Here is a 25,869-nt window from a genome sequence, read left to right on the forward strand (position 1 = left end):
TATGTTTGTGCCTATCTTTATATTTATGTTTGTGTCTATATCTATGTTTATGTTTGTGTCTATATCAATGTTTATGTCTATGTTTATATTTATGTTTGTGTCTATATCAATGTTTATGTCTATGTTTATGTTTATGTTTGTGTCTACATCAATGTTTATGTCTATGTTTATGTTTGTGACTATGTTTATATCTATTTATGTTTATGTTTGTGTCTATATCTATGTTTATTTTTATGTTTGTGTACATGTTTATGTTTCTGCCAATGTTTATGTTTATGTTTATGTTTGTGACAATGTTTATATCTGTATTTATGTTTATGTTTGTGTACATGTTTATGTTTCTGCCAATGTTTATGTCTATGTTTATGTTTATATCTATGTTTATGTCTATGTTTATATTTATGTTTGTGTCTATATCAATGTTTATATCTATGTTTATGTTTATGTTTGTGTCTATATCAATGTTTATGTCTATGTTTATGTTTGTGACTATGTTTATATCTGTATTTATGTTTATGTTTGTGTCTATATTTATGTTTATGTTTATGTTTGTGTACATGTTTATGTTTCTGCCAATGTTTATGTTTATGTTTATGTCTATGTTTATGTTTATATCTATGTTTATGTCTATGTTTATATTTATGTTTGTGTCTATATCAATGTTTATATCTATGTTTATGTTTATGTCTATGTTTATGTTTATGTTTGTGTCTATGTTTATGTTTACAACTATGTTTATGTTTATGTTTGTGTCTATATCAATGTTTATATCTATGTTTATGTTTATATCAATGTTTCTGTCTATGTTTATGTTTATGTTCATGTCTATGTTTATATTTGTATCTATGTTTGTGTCTATGTTTGTGTCTATGTCGATATTTATGTTTATAATTAGCCCCCCAGGCCCCTCGTCTGCGATACTATACATATATAAAATTATATATATAACTAGGTTATATAATAATTCTATACATACATAGAAAAGATATCAAACCGTCATTCACAACAAGATCTTAAACAGAGATCATAAAACATAGCAAACGTATAACTCATAAAGTTCGACAATCTTTGAAGCCAATCCACCAATGGAATATTAAAGTAGAAGAGAATAGCAGCTTTTGATAGATCCATCGAAAGAGAGGTATAAGGGAGAAGTGACAAACGATAGAGAAAAACACCATGGTGAAATAAGCCTTTTTCTTTTTCTTTTTAAGTTCATTAAGTTATCGTGAATATGTGGGAGCTGTTGAAGAAACTAGTTCCCAACGGAAAGCAGAAGAAATTGTTAATTGGAATCCTCGGAAGAAACGTGAAAATAGAAGAGGTGTTTCTTACTTTACGATAGTTCCAGATAATCTCACCGTCTATATGGCGATTCGATAGAACTCGTTTCTTCAATGAAATGAGTGCCAGCGATTCATGTACGTTCTTCGTTCCACTGCATTTACATAAAGAAACGAGTTGTTCAGAGATACATAATTTGTTTCCAGATTACGTTGTATCGAAAATTATTATCGCGAATGATAATACTTGATTATACATGCTTCAGAGAAAGTAAGAAATCTTTCGACAAACGTCTCAGCATTATCCTTGGATAGATAATAATTTTGATAATTACTAGAAAATGAGATTATCAAGAAATAAGTATATTATTTTGGTCTATCAACTACCGCAATTGTATTTATCTATTCACAAGAGTAAAGTAAATTTTTATTTTTAATTTTTAATGAGAAGCTGCTGCTTCTCAGAAACAAACTATAGGGCTAAATGAAAATTTTAATTGTACTTGAGCTTAAATATAAAAAGATTTCTTAAAAGAAAAAAAGAAAGAAATAGTGCAACAGTGATACGAGAATAAAACCATAACAAAAGAAGACGGTTTACAAAGCAGACAGTGTTACAATATTAAATGTATTTGTATAGGCGTCTGATATAGGCAACGATAATCTTATCTTCCAAATGCTTATTTCGCTTCAGATTACAGCGACACTGTGTTTCATTTGCAAAGTTCAGTTTTCGTTATTGCACGCCACACTACGCGGAATAAATACGCTTACGTAAATACAACCGGAATATTCCTCGAACGAATTGCCAAATACGTAAACGTTACCTTTATCACGTGTATTTGTAATTCTATTTGTGCATTGCATTCTTCCTAGAATTCCAACACAAATACTTTGTCTAAGCTTCATGAAACAAAAGCGGAAAATCAATGTACCAAGAGCGAAAGAGTAAAATCAATATATATTGGCTTGGCAACTAAGTGATTGCGGCTTTCGTCATTACCACCTAATGACAAAAGCCGCAGTCACTTAGTTGTCAAGCCAATATATTCGTTAGAGAAACAACGAGAATAAACTCGCTTTTAATCTCGACACCATTTATCCGATTAATTTTCCTTTATCATAAATGGAATCTTATAGTTCCTCGAAAAAAATGGTCCCCTTCGATGTTTCATTAAAATTAGTCTAATCGTTGTGCTATCGAGAAAGAAACTCGTTTAAAGAACATTCCACACCTGTTCCACGGTAAAATGACTTTGATTCAAATTATTCCCTTAACGTGGCTACCTTGTACACGAACCTGTGTCGTTTCCCTGACATACGCTATCTCCCTCATCTAAATGAATTACTCTGTCCAACCAGCTACTTTCGTTAATATATTTACCAGTAGCGTCCCAACGGTATTTCTCAGTCGTTGCATTCGGTCCATCTGTCAGATGAAAGCGGAGATTACGAGAAGGCTAGACAAGGAGACAGCGAGCTGAAACGTGGAACGAGTGACAGAATGTGTTCGAAGTTCAACCAGCTACTACCAGGGGGTGCGTTTTAAGCTTCTTAGAAAAGCCGAAGGAAGGACCTATCGTCGAAAGACCACTCTAGAGTTCTGTGTTTCGAAAGGTGATAGGGCCTGGTTCACGTGCCGCGCACATTCTGTCTAACGTTCGAGATGGAAAGATCTCGAGGAGCGATCTCGGTGTCGCAAGATCACTCCGGAGATCGTCTGAGGAGGGATTTCTTTTTTCTTTTTTTTTTCTTTCCCTCTTTAAGGGAACCCAGAGGTTCGTGTCGTTGGAAAACAAGGGGGATGCGTATTCTTTCGACAGGAAGTCGATCCTTCGTCGATCTACACTTCACAACCTTTCTTATGTCTTTCTTTCGTCATCCGCCGCTAAGGTCTCACCTTGGAAAACACGTCTGCAGACCACCCGCGTGTGTGAAAGTTTACAGCTAGCTGGCGGAGAATTTAGAGAGCAGCCGTTCGTGGAAAGGGTAGGCTCCTATGGTACGTGCAACGAAACATCGTGTGGCCACGGACCATTGTTCTAGATAAACTCTTCCGGATAAAATAAACTCTTTGCTCGGACGATAACATCGGTCGCTACATCGCTCCGCTCCCTTCCACGCGTCTCATATCTTTATGCGGAAACGAACAACGCGTTCGCACTGGCTACTCTTCAGATAAGCGGACGGCCAAGTAGCCCTAGAGAAGCGAATCGAGACGATAGACGCGACAACTCGCGATAATATACGTTCTAGTGACATTGTCCTACTTTAGTAACTTTCTATGTTGGCAACAATCTTAATACGTCTGCCAGGCGATCTGGTCGATTTACGTGCGAAACGTTTAACGAGAGTTCGTAAATTTGTATAAATGCTAAAGTATAATTGTATAAATATAAAGGCAATAAACTATAAAGCAATCTTTTCCTCTCTATCTATAAGTCGAAGTATCTTTACGTTAATGCAGGCAAATAACGACAAATATTACACTTTATACTCGAAGATTAGGAAACGACAAACGATACCATAAGATTGTCCTATTTAAATTCCCCAAATTCCTTCGCATGTTTGCAAAAGTAAAATCCAAAATATTCCTTTATTTGTTTGTCCAATTACTCTTAACGCGATTACGCTTCTTTTTATTCTCGAATTAACCCTTTGAGTGCTGTGGGCGCATATAGGTGCCTGGCGAAAGCTATCGGTGTGGACTGAGGACATATATATGCGTTTTCTGTAAGTGCCCGGCATGGACTAAGCACGCATGTATGGGTTTTTCAATTTTTCCGAACACCTACGCAGAAGTAATACTATTACGTTTGTGTGAAATAAATATAAATGCATTCCTTACGGCAGTAAACAAATATCAGTAGTGCCTCGTTATTGTTGAAGTGGTCACCACTTGTAAGAAAACTCTACATCTGGTTTTTTTAGTTTTCCCAAGCACTGAATTTTTCACACACAACTAAATTATTAACTTGTGTTAATATTTACTAAATTTAGTTTTCTAGTTTATTGTTTTCTAGTTTATTACCCAAATTCTAATTAACTGTAAATTTCAATGTTTATAATAAATAATTTAAAATAACTAAAAAATAACGCTCTTGAATCGTTTAATCTCGTGCAAAAGAATTACTATAACTTATTACGATTTGCGCTTTGAATAGTCAATCAACAGAGTTCAGTCTAACGGAAAAGTATTCCGTCCACGGCGATCGTCAGCGCTAGACGCGCGCCGTCCGTACGGACGGCATAGGCCGCGAGTATTTAGCACTCAAAGGGTTAAAGATCGTCATTAGAGTAGAACACGAAGAATCGATTAGCGATATAATCCGAGGGGAATTTTCGATGTATAGAACACGCGAGCTGCGTATCGTTAATCACAGGTATCGTGAAATAGCCGATAGAAATCTCGCTGTTATCGCGTCTTAGAGGTGGTCGAAACGAGTGGCGTATTATCTGTGTCTAGTTAGCGTAAGCAGCCTCCGCGGAGACACCGATGCCCGCATAACCCGCAGAGAACGTGTATCTCATCGATCAGATGGCTCACGATAGGAAAAGCACTCGCTACTCGAACGTCGACCTAAGAACCGTCGGGCCTGTGCGCGAGACTTACTACTCTCTCCGCTTATTCTCTTCTTTTTACGCCGATCCGCAGATTATACGATAACCTACACGCATCTATCTTTTCCCTAAAGAGAAATCTATCGTTTCTCTCGAGGTTACTGGCAATGATTACTGATAATATCGTTATATCATTGGCAATGTGAGATATCCTGATAATGATTAGTATTTGATTAATAGCATGGTACGTAGTATAACACAGTATGGTTTCTCTGCGATACGTGGTTTACTCTGAAACGCAAGAATTTCTTTTCATAGCGTGTTGTCGGCTATAAGAAACAGTTTTCCACTACAAAAACAACGAAAGGTAGCTATAGCCGGCGAGATTTTACGTTTCTATTTTAACGACGTGGAAGTCATAGGGAGGGAATACATAATAGAGCGCTTGAAAAGCATTTCAGGGAGTAAGAAAACAAACGAAAAAAACGTAGGTGGAATGGACGAATATTACTTTGAGCAGAGAACTACCTCGAGTAAAGAAATATCTTGTTTTTCCAATCGCTAATAATGTCCTATGACGTTACTGTATTTTTCTTCTAATTTTTATTACGCGTGACAGTTGCTTTTATCTCGCAATATCGCCTTAAATATGAAAATTATCATCACGCAATAGTAACTAGAGAAAAGTTGTTGGCAAAAAGATAACTTACCTTTTCGAGCTGATCTAACGCTATCGCCGCGTCGGTCCAGCTTGGCCTGATATAAAGATCCGACTCGTGTCGTAGTTTCGCGTTCTCCACGGTCTTGGCATTCTTCTCGCTGTGATTTTTCGTGGTACATCCATTCTGCGACGATTGCGAACCTTGAAGGCACTGAGAACCAGAAGGGCGTCCCGCTAGGATCCCTGTAGGGCCGGACGCAGAAACCATGATCCGTCATACATTCGCCCCGGCACAATCCACAGTATGATTATTTTTAATCTTAATCCCCTCCAATGTGACGTTTTTCTTTCCGGCAGATTTTTCGTCGGTTCTCCTCCTCTCTCGACTTACACGTATATTGTAACGTTACCGAACGCGACACGAGACGTTTTATGAAACACGAACAAGGCACGAACACGAAAGAGAAATGGAGAAAGGAAAAAAAGGGAACGATTCCACTCTGCACACTCGTTAGAAACCGCGGTTGCACGTAATTCTCGCACGAACCTTTCCAGAAACACTTGTCACAGCACACGTTCAGTTGGTGTTTCTTGTTTACCGCGCAATTCGTCGACACCGTACACATGCGACGGGCACGATAATCGAAATTCGCGCACGAGGTACACACAATTTCTTCTGCGCATGCGCAGATGTATCATGCCCATCGATGGTATACGCACAAAACGGACCGAGTATCGGTTTTTAGGTTAGCTTCGTACCACCGTAGAAGAGTAAATACGTGACTGCTCTCTCTTCACCAATTCGTCTCGTCGTTCTGTCTCTTTCTCTATCCCCGTGTTTCGCTTTTTCTACTTGCATGCGGGATCCTCGTACTCCCTCTCTCTTCTGTATCTCCCTCTCGCGGGATTCACAGTACCGCCGACAAGCACGAGGGCGCACACGCGAGTTTGCTTGTTTTGAAATATCACGCGACAACCGGGGCAAGAGTGTTGCCCGATCGTACTACACGTTTTCGCGGGAAACAGTCACGCTCCAGCACCACACGTGCCTCTTACTATGTCATAGAAGCAAAATAAACGCGTACGCCTCGACGTTTAACGATCAATTCGATTCACCGTGTCTTTTCTATCGGCACAATACTGGCATGGCACGCAGTCACGCGCACTTCGGTGTCACTGTCACAATCGTTGTCACTTGACACAGTTAGATCTCGTTCGAATATGCACACTACGCTCGAGGAAATTCGCCGCGGCTACCGAATTCGTATAAACGCGGCAGTGACGAGCATCCGGTTTACGCAAGGAGGCGTAGGCGACGTGAGAGTACGAGAGTGTTCCACAGTTCAGCAACGGCAGCTGGAAACTCTCGTTAAAGTCTAGCTATCTCTCTGTCACGCGTTCTAAAACGACGACGTCGACGTCGTCGTGGTCGGACACCGGCGTACACGACCGCCACTTAGAGCAGTCTAAGTCCGTACTAAGCGAAATGCGGTGCCACATTTCTTTCGTGGCCTGCCTTCAGCGCCGGCCATAGTTGACGGCCCCCCTCCAACAGCGCCACTCGCCGAGATCGGAGCTGCACAAACATTCAGGACCGTAATTCGACGCGCACGCTTCAATGAATTTTGGGTCTCGTCGACCAAATTTATGATTCTGCATTTTTTTATAATAATGATTTCAAAAGGTACAGTGCCGGATAGTACAAATTACGAAGACAATTTCCATCCGTAATCAACGTGACAATAGCGATATAACGTTTTATATACACGCTTACTTATATCATTATTTATAAACCTTGAAACAACTTCAACAATTCCATATTTAATACCTCTACGTAATCACACAAGTTGCTCGTATTTCTGTTAAGTATAACATTTGTAAATTATCTCCTCACCGTATATCCTGACACAAAATCCTATACCAATTTTGTTTTCTAATCAAAGTACGTATCAATACCTTTTACATTATGTACGTTTCATTTATGCTATCATGAATGAATAAGGCGAAAAACTTTAAACAAATTACGATTCATCGTGAGAGACTTATCGTATATCCCAATTTTCGCGGCAGAGCGATACGTCACTGCAGGTACCGATGACGTCGGAGCCGAAATAAGCCGAGTTTGGCCGAAGTGATCGGAACTCGTTCGCTATTGGTTAAATCGGCGTGGCGTTCTACGTTGCTAGGATACGGCGATGTGCCATCAGAAGGGGTGCAGGGGGCTCGACGCAGGACCACACACGCGGTACCATTTCCCCTCGAGCAAAAACATTACCCACACATGGCAGTGACTACGTGACACACACAGGGTACACAACGCCGCTTACAGATCGCCGCAGCATCTCCTTCTTTCTTCTCCGACTCCTCTCTCGATTACTCTTTCCTTGTCATTGCTTCCACGCGGTCTTGAGGACTTTTGTATACGCTTGTCGCATTCTGTGTTAGTAGAGAAGGTCCGAGCGATTCATGAAGCGCAGTGAACGCGGCCGACGTGCGGTGGAGAGTTGAAGACGAGCGGAAGAGGGCCACCGATGTACTCGAACGTAAACACGACTCCCTTACGGGCCTCTGGAGATCGGAATCGTTGCTGCTCTCGGCAATATTAATCGGGACCGGAAATACAGCAGTTTACTGCTTCACCGGCCACCGTCTCTTCACCACCGCCACTGAAGCGAATCTACATAATTGATTATACGCGTCTCCCCTGCCACTGGTTATGATTTGATTGGCGGCCGCAACTATAGGGTTCGACTGCGTCCTCCCTTATTATTATTGTTATCCGCTGCACGTGTAATCGAATCAAACGTTTTTTGCGAACGATACGTACGATTTTAATAATTTCGTCCATTACATTTTGTCGCGTATTGATTTATAAATTATGACCACAGTCTTCAAACTTTTATTATATCTTCGATACTTATGTACTTGTGTATATGCATACTATCTATGTACTATAACCAAACGCTTGTGTGCCAAATTCTCCGATACATTTTCAAGGACGGTAAGTCACGTAGAAAACTAACAATAAGGCGAATATGCCAGGTAGAGAAGAGAAGAGGGCAACTGTTTTGAATGCGTTCATTAAGCCACGGGGAAGAACGTTACACCGGACGATTAACTTATTAACCTGTCTTCATAATATCTGCATAACGATGCGACTTCATTAGGCGTCGTACACCACTCCCGTGCCTGGCTTTGCATGTGTGCGTGCACGCCTGTTGCTTGCACGCGCGTGTTGCACGCCTCAACGTTCATTGGACAGTCTCACACGCGCTCGACATTCCTACACACGTGTACAGGGCTCGTGTGTATTGAGGAGTCAGTGTGAAAAGAAGGACAGAAAAGGAGAGCAGCGAGAGCGAAAAAGAGGCAGCAAACGGAGAAAATTAAATAAGAGGGAGAAGGAGAGAGCGAAACAAACTGGCAGATCGAAAAAGGTAATGTATAAATACGAGACCACCCACCGCGATGCCGAGCCCGACACCCTGTTCCACCAAATACGAGACAATTTTCGATTCTGATACGGACGGTCGTTGCTTTTTTATTTTCTTCTCCGATTCCAGAGACCTTGTGGCAGTTTTCGTTGACTGTCTCGAACCTTCCAACAGGAGATTGATACAACAACGCTATAAAGAGTTCGCATTAATGTCAACGGCGAGAGAGTTGGCGCTTGACGATTAGGAAATATTAGTTTCGGATGATATTGAAATGAAAAATCAAATGGCAAGTATCAGTTCGTGTTAGCCAGAAAGCGGTGCAAAGGAGCACCGACGTTCGTTGTTTGCGTAACAGTAACATAATATCCGAGCGTGATACAAGCGACGCGACGCCACGTAGAAATAAAACGGGTGGTCGACCTGTTCTCGCGTTGCGAAATTACCGCTGTGTTTATCAGGCTTTTGTACGGAAACCTTCACAAGCTTTTAAACGATCCACCATTAACTTCTTTCCGAGCATCGATAATCGTAAATTAATATATCGTAGGACATTAATTAAATCCTACCTCTAGTTGCTTTTCTTTCGTTTTAATTTATAGACGTTTAACCAAAGATCGGTTATTGCTTGGTTGTTTCTCGCTGTTTCGAAAGTTCCACACGACGAACCTCCGATACATTCATAAATCTTCAATGAAAGAGAAATTAGTTGATCGACGAGGGAATAAATTTCGCGAGTACGAAGTCTCGGATACGAATTAAGGGCACGAAGCAGAACGAAAAAGGAGTGGAAATGTCATTGCATATTATGGTGGCGGTTTCGACGAATACATACATCCTACTGCAGTTGCCGATCTGGCGATAAGGCACAGCGTGCGGAGGGACCGTTAATAATTTTTACGACACTCTTAACTCGCCACCCAGTATTAAGCGGTCCTCCGTAGAAGACGAGCTTTGATCTTTGCCGACGCTGCATCGACTTAATGAGTGCGAGAGTGAGATAGTCGCGCAACCAGGATGAAACAGAGCGCACGACTGGCGCACCGCAGTCCCCTGTAGATCTATTTTCCGCAATGTGCACCGCTGCAGTTCGGGTTGCATCTCTACAGGCTTCCTACTGTGTGCTTTCATCTACGATGAAACGTTACTGTTCTGGAACAGTAGCGTAAAAAGTAAGAATTTTTCTCGGCCAAAATTGACTTTAATTAGATGTGTTGAATAGCCATGATGGAATTTTATGAATGCCAGAAGACTGTATTTTATAGCTGTTTTTATGGCTCTTTACTGTAATAATGACAAATATTTTTCTCTTGCTGTTTAATATCATCGTTAATTCTTTTAAAGGACTTTTACTATTCTTGTCTGTCTTTTAAATATGCAGTGGCCTGCAAAAATCTCTGAGCAGATAGATTTTTCGTTTCGCGTTTGCATACGTCGAATATTGATATTCCATGATCGGCGCCCAGTTTTTATACGAACAATCATCGTTTCTCGGTTCATAAGTATCTATTAAAACATGTTGAAAATTGACGCCATAACAACTAATTAGCAGAGTAGCGTATAATCGCCATGCGGATTATCTTCATGACTGAAATACTCGTTTCATGATTCCACGGATATTCCGGATATTTCTCCATTAAAAGAATCCTTCCTTCGCCACTTTATTTTCTCCTCACCTCTTATCTATCTTACGTGCTCTTCATTAGCGAGCTTAAAAATCGCGACAACGTAAAAACCAAGCACGCACGCACATATTTAATTAAGAAAAAGACCAAGACCAACGTAGGCAAGAAGAAAGCCGGCAAAACGACGCACGATCCGGTCTTTCGCCTGTGCCTCCTAACATGAAGAACGCCACTAAAAACCCATCGATTTAAAAGCAGAAAACGTCGAAACGTCGACAAGGACAAAAGGAGGCGCCGATGTCATACACGAGGGAAATAAAGAAGGGGGACACATCGGGCAACAATAAGCGACAATACGACGAAAAAATACGTACGCCAACGACGCACGACGAGGAAAAAGGAAAAGAAATGAACGAAGAGTAACATGGAGAAGGATAGATCCCGATGAAGTAAGGAGCGACGTAACCAGACGGAAAAAGAGAGAAGAGAAGGCCGAACCAGCCGGCGAAACATGGAAGAAGGAGAAACTCTCGGGATAAGAGAATGGGAATGGGCGTGGGGGAAGAAGAGAAGTCGACTACTTCCCTTACGCAAGACGACTCGGTGCGCCACGTTCGTTCACTGCGTTGGCCGCGCTCAACGGTGCGTGCACATGAGAGACACGAGAGATGCTATCGGCCACCAAGACGGCTCTCGACTTCTCCAGACCACCCACCGGCAAAATAATAAACACGGAATGCGGCATACACGTCCGTCCATCCGTCCGTCCATTCGTTTGTTTCTATTTCGCAGATACCATCGAAAATAAGGTCTCCCGTCGATACCGCAGCTGGCTATCGCCGATACTATGCGCCTTCTGCCGTGTTGCTGTCGGGTTGCAATAACTTGCTGAATTTGAGCTCGACTACTACCGTGCTCGCGACAGGAGATCGTTCGACGCGTGATCTCTTTACCGGTAATGAGTAAAGCAGTAACGAGCGACGAATATTATTCGCCGGAAAATGCAGACGCGACCGTGCAACATCTTAATCTGACGTGATCGATGACTGTGAGATAGACATTGTGATTAGTTAGCTTGGTTGCTGATCGCAGCTTTGGCGATTCAGTAGAGTTTTCAAGAAGAATTTAGGAAGTTGTCGAGACACGGGCAGCACGTTTGACTGTGTCGACGTTATTAATGTCTTTGTTGTAACTGATATACTTTTGATATAGAGGAAATCGGAAATCATAGTACGAGCGATCGGCTGGTGAATGTAAATGAAAGGATAAGTGGAGAAAGAAAGAATAACGTGTTTTCGTTTGAGGCTTCGTTTTAACCTGTACATTAACTGCACGTTTCCAATTATGAACTTGTGTTTCTGCTCGTGTCTTAAACAAGACATTATTAAACGTTATTAAACATGGACAATTTACTTCTTGGTTAATGAAGCGATTCTTAAGAAAGGTACTGGCCTTATTATTTACCTTATTTATGAAATTATTCAAATTAAACAGAGAATAAAGTAAAGTAATAATCAATGTCGTGCAGGAGGTATAGCAAATCACGATACCGTCCATATTTAATAATACAGACACGAAGAGAAACAAAACAGAAAGAAGTGGTTAAGAAAGTTAGTAGTTAATACACGAGTTCTTGATGGATTTTCAAACTCAGTTCTCTCAGAAACGAAAAAATCTTATTCTTTTTCTTCGATTAATTTTTGTCGAAAAACCAACCGTTTGTATCGTGATTCTGCAGACACCCTATATAATGCGTATTTTTCTCTGCCATTTTAAGTACGTCAACCCATCAAACGGAAACTGAATATACGATCATTTAATATATCATACGTTAACATGAATATCATTTCATTCGCTTTTAGCGCGTTTGCATAAAATACGCGGTATGCATGTTAATCGAATCAACCAATAATTGACGAACGTAGCTGAAGTATTCTTACATTTCAAATATATATATTCATTTTCTTCTCTTCTACCGGCCAAACGAGGCTTTAATCTCCTCTTTTTTACCGCCGCCAATTTGCAGTTATCGCATTAAGATATTCATTTACCGCTGGTAGCTTACTTGCGACGTAATTCGTGTAGATATATATATATTTATATCGCGAATAGGGAATATAATTCGTAACGGTACATAGTCTTGAGAAAGTATCGATAACTGTCTGGAATAAAATTGTCCAGAACTTTATGGCAGCGTAAAAGTAACTCATATCATTAGTATCACCAGTTTTCGTGTAATCGAATTGCACATTCTCCTCTCCTTCTCGCCTTTTCAACTCTTTATTACGGCCGTTTCTACACAAATGCGAACGATTAAAGTTGTACCAACGCACCAACGCTCTACAGGCTGCAAATTATCCATAGAAAGAAACAAAATAGATACATATAGTTAATGTAACTAGACGAATTGAATTTAGTAGGATTGAAAATGATTTTGTTGATTTCGATCGTTCGTCGAGTTTACGTACAAATTTCCAACTACTTATCGACCGAATTTTTTATATTATCGTCAGATAACTGTTTCGAAGTTAGATAATCGAAATGATATGTTACGCTGTATCGTCAACTTCACTTTCTCTGTTACTAAAACGTGTACGAGGAGGAAAGCAGAAATATATGTTAATTTCTTGTTGAACGAAGGCATCTCTGAATCTTTTTGATACGATTAATGAATACTATTAATGAATTTCCGTCTCAAACAATCAGTTACCGAGTTATAATTATTCAAGAATAATTCAAAGGGAATAACTAGATATACGTGGTATATCAATTTCTGCAGTATCTTCTCAACGAAATATTGTAAAACTACATACTGTACATAAAGGAACACTTCAATAATTCAAAGAATGATTACATAAACATTATAACTAGCCATATTTCAATTCCTAAAATATCTTTCACATATAAAGGTGTTTGTCCAATGAAACATTGTAAAACTATAAACATACTATAAAACTGCTAATACATGTGTACTAATACTACAATGAAACATACTATAGGTACAGGAATACAATTTAAAAAATACACTTCAAACATCATAACTATATAGGCTAACGCATATCAATTTCTAGAATATCTCTAACAAATTTCCTCCGACGAAACATCGTAAAATTACGTGCCATGCACAAAGCAACACATTCGAACAACCATCACAAAAACCTTCTAACTAATCTTATTTCAATTCTTACAATATCCTATACTCCTCAACGGAACATTGTAGAATTATGTACTACATAGATAAAGCAACACATTGGGAATCTACGATTGCCATAAACTTCAATTACAATAATCTTCTTCCTCGCTTTACCAGCCTTCGATTTTCCGTCTGCCGGTATTGTCCAACATCATCGTTAAGACGAATGCAGAGATGACTAATGCCAAGGATCGGAGGCGCGGCTCTTCCAACAGAGGATCGTCCTTTACCATTGTAACGAGGCGAATCGTTACTCTTCATCACGGGTGTAGACCAGCTGGCCGAGAACAAGAGAGACGGACGAACAAGATCGTAACCTGTGGCTATCTGCATCTACGAACAGCTACCGGTGCTTCTCGTCGATGGATTATCTACGACGATACGCCCGCCGTTGTTGTCTGGCCGTGTGGCGCCGAAACGCCATGGGGACGTGGACTTCCGGTGTTGGCCGGCCGACAATTCTTCTACAAATTCCATTCCGGACGAGCAATTGTCATTATCTTGGTTGACTCGGCGGATTCTTCCTGCCTCTTTCTCGTTTCCCCTCTCGATACGCGCCTGTGTCAGAGATACGATCGACGTGGCAGGTTCGGTCGGTACCGTGATCGGTCAACGATTGGTAATTATCGGCTGATTACACGGAGCCAGAGTCACGCGTTAATTAAATGGTTACGCTGGTGGTGAGAATTGGAGCTGAACGTATCTCACAGGTTCATGCGGCAGTTAACTGGCGTGTTTTTTCTCTACGGCCTTGTTCGTGCGAGCTTCTCGGTGGCTTCCGATGTCGAATTTTATCGACGGAGATGCGTCAGCTAATTTACACGGAAAGTATTTGAACGATTATTCTGTAAAATTTGTAACGCGTACGTATGTGATGTTATACGAAACTCGCTGAAACTTCGTTGGTAATTTTATTAATATTAATATTTTATTGTCATATAATCTATCAGCATTATAGCGGTAAAATTTTGTAAATTTTTTTTGTTTAACACACATGACATAGTTATGAAAAGTTTCTAGAAATTTTTCAATGTTACATGGTAACTAAGTGATTGCGGAACACACAATCACTTAGTTGCCAATCCAATAACTAGAAAATAATAACTAGAGCTAATGAATCGTAGTTTATCTTCGGTCGAAACATTTATTAATTTTCTTTAATGTTAATATAATGATTACATTAACAACTGAAGAGATGTTAGCAGGTTTAGTTCTATAACCTTCATCCGTTACATTTTGAAAACTAATTTAATGGTTGAGTAACTTTCCTCCGTGGTATATTATTATTGTGTATTATATAAATTAAACCAGATAAGACAGTATAGTAATTAGTGTACCTTTTTACGTCTTTATAGCGTACACAGTGTCAGTGGTAAATCATTTTACAAGTATATTGTAAGATTAAACATCCTGCGCTTTCGCAATATATATTTAACCACTTTGAAATAATTAAAATGTAAGAGAAAGTAATAAATAGGAATAGTAATTTATGTTTCTATATATAATACGTACGTTGTACGAAGAAAAACGAGGTATTTAATTATCTTCCGCGTCGTGAAAGGCTTTTACAGAAGAATTATTTACAAAAACAAAAAAAAAAAAAAAAGAAAAAAGAAAAAAGAGTTAGATAGTTCCGTAATGACGATGACACGCAGAATATAAAACGAAGTGATGTAGCGTGTTCTTTGTTTCTTTTTACCACTGAAAATTATTCTATGAAAATTGGACGTTATTACTATACACAATTTCCGCTTCCGCAATCGCTATTACACCGCGGTTTTACGCACACGATATAACATTTACTTCCTTAATGCACCACTGCACTAATTTCACTGCCCTCATGCAAACAAACATAATCTTATACCATGTACAGTAATCTCAAAACGAAACGTCGCAACTTTTTCGAAACCGAAAGTATCATATTTATTTTGGAAAATCATAAATAACTATGAATCGAAAATGAAGCAAATAATAATTTGCACATTATCGTCCACATACTACTATAGTAAAATACAAAGGATGAAACGTTGCGCGTATTAACCTTGAACATGTTCAGCAAATTATTTACAAAACGTGTACAACATACAAAATTGAAACAAAAACACCGATGAACTGATTCAGATTTTCCGAATCAAAGATACTTATTTCACGTAAGTTAGTATTGTAAATATTATCGTGGACGAAAGGTCTAAGAGATATTGGGCGAACTATAAACAGTGTCGCGAGAAAGCCGAAGTGCCGACAGGCCCTACAATATATCGTCGGTTCTTCAATCCAACAGTTTCATGGAAAAGGCCTGCGTGATCTTGGCCACAAGTGGTTGCGGAACACGTGCGTGGTGGGGCTAAGACAAAAGACAAAGAGATGCTAGGGGACAAAGACAAATTAACAGTCGGTGTTAGTTGAGAAGTCAGAGAGTGTAAATCGAGAAGTCAGGGAGTGCGAATTGCTTTGTCGAGAGTGTGTGGTCCGCCTGAGAGAGAGCGTTGGATCCGTGGTGACGAGAGTTGCAAATTAACTATCTAGTTGTCTTAATTATAATACGTTATTGTGATTAGTTCATATTAAACAACCATCGTTAACCTAACCTCAACATCTGTTTAATCCATTTATTGTAAACAAACTAATTGTAGTAAAGATCCCACAGTATGAAGCGAGAGAAAACCAATGTGCGAACCGATTTGCGCGCTATTAACATCGCCTAGACACCGCTGTAATGGAGTGCAAAGGGTTAAACGCTGCTATTAACCTTGCACTTCTTCAGCCAGTTATTCGACAGACGCGTAATCGACATCAACGAATTGATTGGTATTTTTGAAATCGCCAGTACTTATTTAATAGAAATGTCTACGAATCGAAAGAAAAGCAATTTGCGCGCTATTAATCTCGCCAAGGCGTTGCTCTAGTCGAGTACAACGGGTTAAACGTTGCGGATATTAACCTTGAACTTTATCAGCGAATTACTCGTCGGGCAGATACGACGGACTGAACTGCGGGATTGATGAATTGATCGAGTTTTTAAAAAGCAGAAGTATTTGCTTCGTGTGAACGTCTATGAATTGAAACCAATTTGAACGTTATCAATATCGCTGAGGCGTTGTCTGCAGTGGAGCGCAAAGGTCTAAACGCTGCGGATATTAACCTTGCACTTCGTCAGCAAATTATCAGACACTGTATGGTATACGAGATCGAATCGAAACGCCGATCAATCGATTGAGTTTTTTTTTTTTTTTTTTTTTTTAATGACAGTACTTATTTTACGTGAACGTCCACGAATTGAAACCAGTTTGCAGGTTATCAATATCGCCATGGCGCTGCTGTAGCGGAGCTTAAAGGTTTACACGCTGCGGATATTAACCTTCAATTTCACCAAACATATATGGCACATCGGACCTCGAACTTCATGGGTAAATTGCTCGACGAACAGATACGGCATATTGAACCTTGAACTTCGTCAGCAAATTACTCAACGAAGGAACACGGCATACTGAACCTTGAACTTCATCAGCAGAATACTCAGCAAACAGATACGGCGTACTGGTGGCTAAAATGGCGAATTGACGAATTGATCGAGATTTTTTCACTCGAAGCTATTTATTTTTTAAACAGAAATTATTATGTTCGAAAAATATATTTAGGTTTATAAATTGGAAGAAAATTGAACAATAATTTGCACACTATCAATGTCGCTGAGACACTGATAGCGTGGAGCGCAAATGGTTGAACACTACGGATATTAACCTTGAACTTCAGCAGCAAATTGCTTTATAAACACACATGGCATACTGAACCTTGAACTTCATGGGAAAATGAGTGGTCAAACAGGTACGGCGTAGTGGAGACTGAAACGGAAGATTGATGAATTGATTCAGTTTTTTAAAATCAAAGGTATTTATTTCGGGACTTCAGCAGCAAATTATTCTGCAAACAGAGTGGTGGACTCAAACTGATGACTCGGCCCAGCTTTTTAAAGTCGAAAGTATTTATTTTGCCACTTCGTCAGCAGATTATTCTGCAGACATTGTTGAGAACTGAAACTGATGAATCGACTGTTTTTTTTTAAGATTAAAATTATTCATTTTTCAAATGGAAAGTATTCATATTCGAGGAAGATGTAAATTTCTAAGAAATGAACGAAATCGAACAATAATTTGCACATTGTCAATATCGTCTAGACACTGCCATTGTTGAATACAAAGAGTTAATGGCTACTGACATTAACCCTGAACTTGCACAGTGAATTATTCGATATACAGCTAGAAAAATTCACCGAATGTCCAGCTGGATAAATTGTAAAGTACAAATTAAATAACAAAAAAAAAAATATACAATATACAATATACAATATTATTATTTAATTTGTACTTTACAATTTGTCCAGCTGGACATTTGGTAAATTTTCCTAACCTAATTGCTAAATAACATGTGGATGGCTACTCCCAGCAGGATACCATCTTCGAGTAGTCAAAGTGAACGCTTGAACTTGGTCAGAGAGTTACTCGACAAACGGGAACAACGTGTTGAGCCTCCAACTTCATCGGCAAATTACTCTCGGCAAACGTGTACGGTATACGAGACTGAAACGGATGGCTGACGAATTGATTAAGTTTTTCTACAATCGAAGGTATTTATTCTGCGACTTCATCGGCAAATTACTCGACAAACAGATACGGCGTACGGGACTGAAACGAGCAACCGATGCCACGAATAAGGAGAAAGAAAGAGGCACAGGTAGAAAAAGAGGACGTGGACAACTAGAACACGACTGAGAGAAGGGCACAATGTTCAGGTGAATAGGAGCGAGAGAACAAGGGGGAAGGATATCCGACTTACTAATTGCGACGACGTCGGTGGTCCGTAGACGCACCGCGGGCCATGACGAAAAGCGATATGGCCAGAGCAGAGACCGACCAAGGCCACGCCGTGATACATCTCCGTGGTTAACCCGAATCGAAATCATAAATCCAGCCAGGACCGGACGATTCGCAGCGTTTCCCTCAAGGTAGTCTGCGTACAAAATCGCGCTTGTTTGCCGTGGCCCAAGTTAACACTTTAACTGCCACGTTGGTCGTATATGATCCGCCACGATTTCTCCTATGACGCCACGGTGGGTCATTGGTGTCCGGAGCGCTTGAATTTCTTACAATTGTAAAAATCGTATGAAAATTGACAGTTAGGGCATTTTGAATATAACCGATAAATAGAAGATACTTTGAAATAAAAAGTGAACGACCCATTGAACAGTTAAACATTTTTATTAGAACATCGATAAAAAAGAAATGAGAACAGATTTTGCATCGAACGGTGCACTGTGTTAAAACACTTTAAACATAAATGTGGCTCATCAATACAATCTGGACAATAGGTGGTCATCTGATATTAGTTGTCGTTCTTATCAGGCTCGTTGTTTTTTTGCGCCAGTTTATTTCCATTGCGTTACAATGTATCTCTCGCTCTACTTGAGTATCTTGGAATCTATTAAAAGGTCCCTTTAACAAACAGATTGTTAATCGCAGAGGAAACTATATAGCACGACCATATCGAATTTGCTGGTTCAACAGAACCAGCTGTAAATGTAATGTATTAGGTTGTCAACTCAATAGATATAGAAAAAGAAAGAAGAAAACTAGGTGGTTAATTCTGTTATTAGTTGTTGAGGTTAACTGATAGAAGAACGAGTGAATGAATTTGTAATAGAAAAATATATTGAAATAAATAAAGGTATAAGTATAAGTAGAATGTATAAGTTTATGCTGATGGAAATCCTTGCTCTCTTAGTGTTACAATACAATAGAAAAATAGGGAGCACGTTCATGTATTTATAGTAAAAGAACATTATTAAAGTAGTTAATCTTATAGCTCTAACTAAAGGCTACAAGGAACATAGATAGAAATCTACTTATTAGTTCCTTTGTTCCTAATCCTTGTAACCCAAAACATAATTTATATTCAAGGGCACAATAATATGCACCTCTCCTTATTTAGAATATTTTTGTTTCTCTAAATTCTATTTTCTGCGTGACAGCATTGTCAAGGTCACGGATATACATAAATAAAGATGTAGAGTTTTTCTTGAAGTAATTATCTCAACATTAGTAATTCTGAGTTTTGTCAGAATTCTGAACATCTACAAGGTTGCAGTTAGGTTAAGAAAATGGCGTCAGCTGTTGCAAAGGTGTAAATAAAGGAGAAATAAAGTGGAAGCATTGGAGAATCGATTAAAATTCACAGAATACAAACAAATTTATCGCATTTTCTAACAATGTATCGTCGAATTGCGATTTTTTAAAACACAAACAAATAAATAGTTAATACTTGGAATAATAATTAATTACATTTATAGTTACTTACAACGTATAATAATAATATCCAACATATTTGTCTATTTTTATTCATATTTGTTCCTATATTTACCAACTTTCTAGCTTGTAGATTTACGTTCAAGTAGTTCCATTAGAGGTTTCAGGACTTTCCTCGTCTCAGTGAGATGTAGTAGTTCACTGTAGTAGTCCAATGCTGCTGTACAGGTGTAAAGCTTGTATTTTAACGAGATACTTGCCGCAGCATGGAAATTCTTATCAGGATGAATCTCCAAGTCTACACCAGGCACTCCAACGAGGGTGTAGCAGATAATCCAGGCTTCACGCTATTTCGTTCCACCGTGTACGCGCCATCTTTCCACGTTCAATTTTCCTTTCACTTTTCGCACACCCGATGAAGCTTCTCTCGTACAAGGTGCTCGTAGAGATTGATAAATGGGAAATAGAAGAACGAACAGGAGCAATTTGGAAGATGAACCAACCGTGCACAGCTTGGTGACCCGACCCGCTAATTTTCGTCTCATTCGTTCGCTTTTTGGAAAATCTTATTTACTTAGGGGCTTTCTGATAAATAATTTTCAGTTAACAGAGAGATGAAACAAAATTATTTATCCGAATGTTAGAAGCTTGCAAATTGATTGTTCGTAATCCAGAGATACGATGAAAGATCGAACGTTTCTGCAATGTAAATAAAATGTTGAAATAGATAATAATTTACAACTTGAAGTTTGTAATTTGTAATTTTCAAAGTTTCTATGAAATATTACAAAAAATATATATATTATATATGGAACAAATATGTACAAACAAATGTCTATGTAGAGATACCTTTCTTTTTTAATTTGTAAAAAATATGAATTTGCATAAACATTAAGTTCATATTTTTGTGAACTAAAAAGTGGTATCTTTATACACAAAAAGATTTGTCTCATCTTCTAAATATTCGGATACTCTACTTTCATATTTTTGTTTGTATATTTTGCATATTAAATATATGCATACTGTATTTTCATGGATTTTCCATCAACGTTAAAAATTGTTCAATTATGATTTGGAAATATCTTCGAGTGAGGTCCTGAGAGAAGATTTATGAAGAAGGAGAATGTAAACGCTGTATCCTTATTCTTCGCAAATTCCTCGTTCTCAGTTACAAAATGGCACTCTTCCTTTCTGAACCCACTTTATGCTCATAATCCGCGTCACAGACACGATGATTGCAGCCATTGTCGGGTATAACAAGACCCGACGCAAATTCAGTAGCTTTCTCCGAAGATATCCGGAACCATTTAACAGCTCGTGCCAACGAAAAAGCAAAGTGCAATTCACCGACAAAAGAGACCTCTTGTCTGCCATGAAAAAAGGTAAACTTGAGCGCAGCGGGACGACTGTTCTTCGGCGATTTTCAAAATGTCCGGAAAGAAGACGTTCCGCAGCTAATAATATCCTAACTGCAGCTAATATATCATGGCAACCCATTTTCTCATAATTACAGATGTAGCATGTTCCAGTTAAAATTCAGACGCAGCATACATATTTCGCTTGTCTTAATCCCAGTGCGGGTTTCGGGTCATTTTTGTCCTTAACTCAGAGTTGCGTTTGCCTCAGCAAAAATATCCAGCAAATTTCTACGAATATGCTTGTTTATCTTCTCCTGACGTTGTATCAAAATCCAACTGTCGCTGTTCGAATGGTACGTTAGGAATACGAGTACACAGTTACGTACAAAATTCTCAGCTCATTTTTGTCCATCGTTCGGTTAGTGATGAAAACCGATGATCAGAATGAGATATCGCGAAATCTTGGCCGAGATTCTTAACAAATGTTAATGCCGTTGAAAAATGGCCGAAATGGTACCTGAAAGAGAATTTTTACTGTTCCGAGCCGATCAAATTTTGACGATTGTTCTAATGCAATTTTTCTCTCGCCGAAAGTAAGCGAAATATTAAATGAAACGTCCTGTACACAACGACGTTATATCGAAAATTATTAGGTTGTTCCAAGAGTGTCTTTCGTTTCATAAGGAAATAATAGATGCACAACGTATTGTAGCAATAGAACGAAATATATCATACATGACTCGATAAAATAATACAGAACAAAATTGTGCAACTATTATCTTCTCATATCGTAGAACGAAAGAAACTTTCCGGACGACCTAATAGTATTCGACTCTTATGTCATAACAAGTGGATAATCAACTGGATCATCATATAATCATCATCATCATATAATCAACTGGAATAACTTGGAAATTATATGTAAACACGTACAAGTGTTTCTTTATTGGTTTGCAAAGGTATCTTTCTCTCACAAACATGTCTTTTACAACACCTTTGTAGAAACGTGAAACCTAACCTATCAAACGTTTATCCTATTAATATAAGAAAATGCATCACACGCAATTTTCTTGTAGAACGAAAGGAACTTTTCGGACGACCTAATACTCTTCTTCACGTTGCTTCCAAGAAGTTAATTACGAGCAGGTATCACGATAACCAGTTGGTTTTGATTTCGCCTGAAATGAATCCAGATAAATCTGGTTGCGTTCGTGTGGCGCGTAGGCTGTGCTTAATTTCATCTAGGAGAATTATCGCCACCTGGAAACGCGGTCTCGATGGTCCTTGCCCATTCAAGCAGAGGTCCTCGACAATGGCACATTGTGAGGCTGCCATCGTACTCGTATGTAAATGAGAAAAGAATTAAATATATATCTACCGAACGATAACTTTGTTTGAATTAGCATTGCTTGCCTCTATAAGTGTCGCGCCGCATCCAAGATACGCCAGCAGCTGCACAAGTATGTATATGGGTTCGCATGCTCGTTGCGGGTGAGTTTGACGGTGGTCTCGACATGCGATACCCGCGAGAAGTTTTGCCAATAGTTTCTTCGTCCTTGTCGTTCCATTCCACGATATTTTTCTCCTGCCAGTTATTTTGTAACAACGATAGAACGTGCGTAACGTTAGGCGCGTGGCTGCACACTGATTCGATGCAGAATTTTACGACGGCGGTGACGAATCAATTGAAAAATGACGTACAGCTGTTAGTGTTGAGGTTAACTGATAGAGCAACGAGTGCATGAATTTGTAAGAGAAAAATATATTGAAATAAGTATAGATATAGTGTATGCTGGTCCTGACCCTCATTCTTACAGTGTTACAGCACAATAGAAGGTAATAGGTCATATATTTATAGCAAAGGACTTTCCTGTTGAGGTTAACTGATAGAGCAACGAGTGCATAAATTTGTAAGAGAAAAATATATTGAAATAAGTATAGGTATAGTGTATGCTGGTCCTGACCCTCATTCTTACAGTGTTACAGCACAATAGAAGGTAATAGGTCATATATTTATAGCAAAGGACTTTCCTGTTGAGGTTAACTGATAGAGCAACAGGTGGATGAATTTGTAAGAGAAAAATACATTGAAATAAGTATAGGTATAAGTACAGGTATAGTTTATGATCCAGGTCCTCATTCTTTTAGTGTTACAGTATAATAGGAAGTTGAAATTGAAATAAGTATAGGTATAAGTACAGGTATAGTTTATGATCCAGGTCCTCATTCTTTTAGTGTTACAGCACAATAGAAGGTAATAAATCATATATTTATAGCAAAGGACTTTCCTGTTGAGGTTAACTGATAGAGCAACAGGTGGATGAATTTGTAAAAGAAAAATACATTGAAATAAGTATAGGTATAAGTACAGGTATAGTTTATGTTGATCCAAATCCTCACTCTTACAGTGTTACAGTATAATAGGAAGTATATAAAGGACATTAGCAAAAAGTTAATCTTATAGCTCTGGCTGAAGACTACAAGAAACAGTAGTAGAAATCTACTTATAGCTCTTTTGTTTCTAGAGCTTGTAACTGAAAACAAAATTTATATTCAAGGACACAATAATATGCACTTCTGATTATTTGGAATTTTTTCTTTCTCATTTTATTTCTTTCTACCAGGTCACGGATATACGAAAGAAAAGTTTAGAGTTTTCCCCTCAAGTAATTACTTCACACTGCGACAAGTATTGGGTTCTTCGGGGTTTTTCAAGAGGCAAAATCTTTCGACTTGTCGAGATTTCCGAGTAAAAGAGGATCGACTGAGGAAAATTCCACGTGCAGAAGCTTCGTACAAGGACGTTCAGCTTTTCAGGCAGATAGCTTTTTAAGCTTCTTCTTGCAGCTCGTTTCGCTCAACGTACGTAAACGCCAAAGTTAAAGAGGCGGCGGACCATGGCAATTATGCGTTCGACCGACGAAAAACGGATATGCAGGTGGTCGAAGGACGAAGTAGCAGCAATTCTCCGAATTGAAATAGAAATATTCCAACATTTCAATTTAAAGGCGCAAAAATACAAAAACACGTATAAGCTGGAAAAATCATATTTATCAAAATGTAGATGATTTTTATCATCCAACATCTTCTTCCATTGTAGCTAATCAACAGATGTTGCAACAGACACGCGATACGTCCATAAAGCGCAGCACCAAGTGGCATAAAAATAACATAGCGCGGGGATTCGCGGTTTCAGCCGCGTCGAATTTCTCAAGCAGAAGCGCCATTACCAGCGGCCCCCATAAAATAAGTTGCAGGATCGCGGCTCCGTACGACCAAACCTCGTGGCAGCTCTAACCGAACAACCAGTTTAACCCAAGCATATCGCCGCAAAAGAAGGCAGACTCGCATTGTCTCCGTGCTCTCGTTCCGGCCGTTTTCCATCGTCCACGCACGGCTTTTGTCGACAGATCTGCGTAGGGGTGGAACGCGTAAAAATACGACGAACAAGGGGAGGGGACAGGCATTGTTCCAAAAGTTAGGCTCGCCGCGTGCAGCATGCACGAAATCCGCAAAGTCAGTAAATTTTCGTGAGCACTACCTGTTCAACCAGCGTGTATCCGCTTGTATACTCTGTTTGCGTAGGATGCAGACCACCCAGGTCGTCTGACGCCTCTGCCGTATCCTCAACGGAATTGACTTAGCGGAATCCGGGGCGAGGGACGTAAGGACAGGGGACAACGAAAACGGAAAAGAGAGGGAGGAGAAGGAGGGGGCTAGGAAAGAGAGAGGGCCGGCTCGTATGTAAGCAACGAAGCCTTTAACCCGACCTGGTCCAGCACTTTATTTTTCATCTCATTGTCCGTCGACAGGATCACGACTCCCCACGTTGGCCATTGCAAAGCGAATGTGGGGCGCCTGCTCGCTTTGTCATTCGCTACGTTTTGCTGGCTTCTTGAAAAACTACCTCGGCATCTATTTACTGTCGGATGATAATCAGCATGGTCCTTGGGAATAGAAGAATTCCAGTGAGAGATAAGCAGCGGACGAGCACGAGACCCGATGTCTTAGTTTTGAGAAGCGACGAGTGTACGTTGCAACAGGTTAACCCTAACCTTGCTACTATTATCTGACTGATCTATATGTCGATTTTTGTTTGTATAGGAATTTGTATGATGTTAGATTTTAGGAGGAAAGAAGCGACGATGAGTGTGCAATTTTAAGCGAAAATTGCTAACTGGTCATTTGCTTGCTACCTGATCTGGCAGGTTAGTTCGACGGTTGTTAACAATGTTGAGATGTTCTGGATTTTAGAATTTTTTTATCATTTTAGTTGGATATTGTAAATGACAGTTCTAGTCGCGAGAATTTGACGGAAGGTTTACGATACGCGACACGGTAATTTAAAATAATGAAAATTCCTGTGTTTTGAGTTTGAGGTTCCTCCTGAAGGACAAGATCCGTAGGTGGAAAAATTAAAAATTCGGAGGAATTTCCACTTGTAAGTAACTGCTA

At 39.3% G+C, this 25,869-nt stretch overlaps 1 protein-coding gene and 3 long non-coding RNA genes across 5 annotated transcripts in view; 2 read left to right on the forward strand and 2 right to left on the reverse strand.

Annotated features, from left to right (window-relative positions):
- LOC100646247 (protein patched) overlaps positions 1-8,111 on the reverse strand; it is an 87,385-nt gene extending 79,274 nt beyond the window's left edge. The window contains exon 1 of one of the 2 annotated variants that reach the window (XM_012318161.3): positions 5,555-8,111. In XM_012318161.3, coding sequence (XP_012173551.1) covers positions 5,555-5,773 — 219 coding nt within the window. In that variant the 5' untranslated portion in view covers positions 5,774-8,111. The remainder of the gene's footprint in view (positions 1-5,554) is intronic. The other variant, XM_012318162.3, reaches the window with a different exon arrangement.
- Positions 8,112-9,476: 1,365 nt separating this feature from the next.
- Positions 9,477-19,006, forward strand: LOC125386699. The gene is made up of 3 exons (XR_007227070.1): positions 9,477-12,008; positions 13,875-17,582; positions 17,646-19,006. It is a non-coding gene; the product is annotated as an uncharacterized LOC125386699 (long non-coding RNA).
- A 537-nt stretch (positions 19,007-19,543) lies between these two features.
- LOC125386698 lies at positions 19,544-23,574 on the reverse strand. The gene is made up of 3 exons (XR_007227069.1): positions 22,433-23,574; positions 20,906-21,931; positions 19,544-20,755 (listed from the first exon to the last, which is right to left on the reverse strand). It is a non-coding gene; the product is annotated as an uncharacterized LOC125386698 (long non-coding RNA).
- A 457-nt stretch (positions 23,575-24,031) lies between these two features.
- LOC125386617 lies at positions 24,032-25,445 on the forward strand. The gene is made up of 3 exons (XR_007226953.1): positions 24,032-24,930; positions 25,000-25,158; positions 25,227-25,445. It is a non-coding gene; the product is annotated as an uncharacterized LOC125386617 (long non-coding RNA).
- Positions 25,446-25,869: the final 424 nt, after the last annotated feature.

This window comes from Bombus terrestris, chromosome 17 (genome assembly GCF_910591885.1).
Source record: "Bombus terrestris chromosome 17, iyBomTerr1.2, whole genome shotgun sequence".
In the NCBI taxonomy this organism is placed as follows: Eukaryota; Metazoa; Arthropoda; class Insecta; order Hymenoptera; family Apidae; genus Bombus; species Bombus terrestris.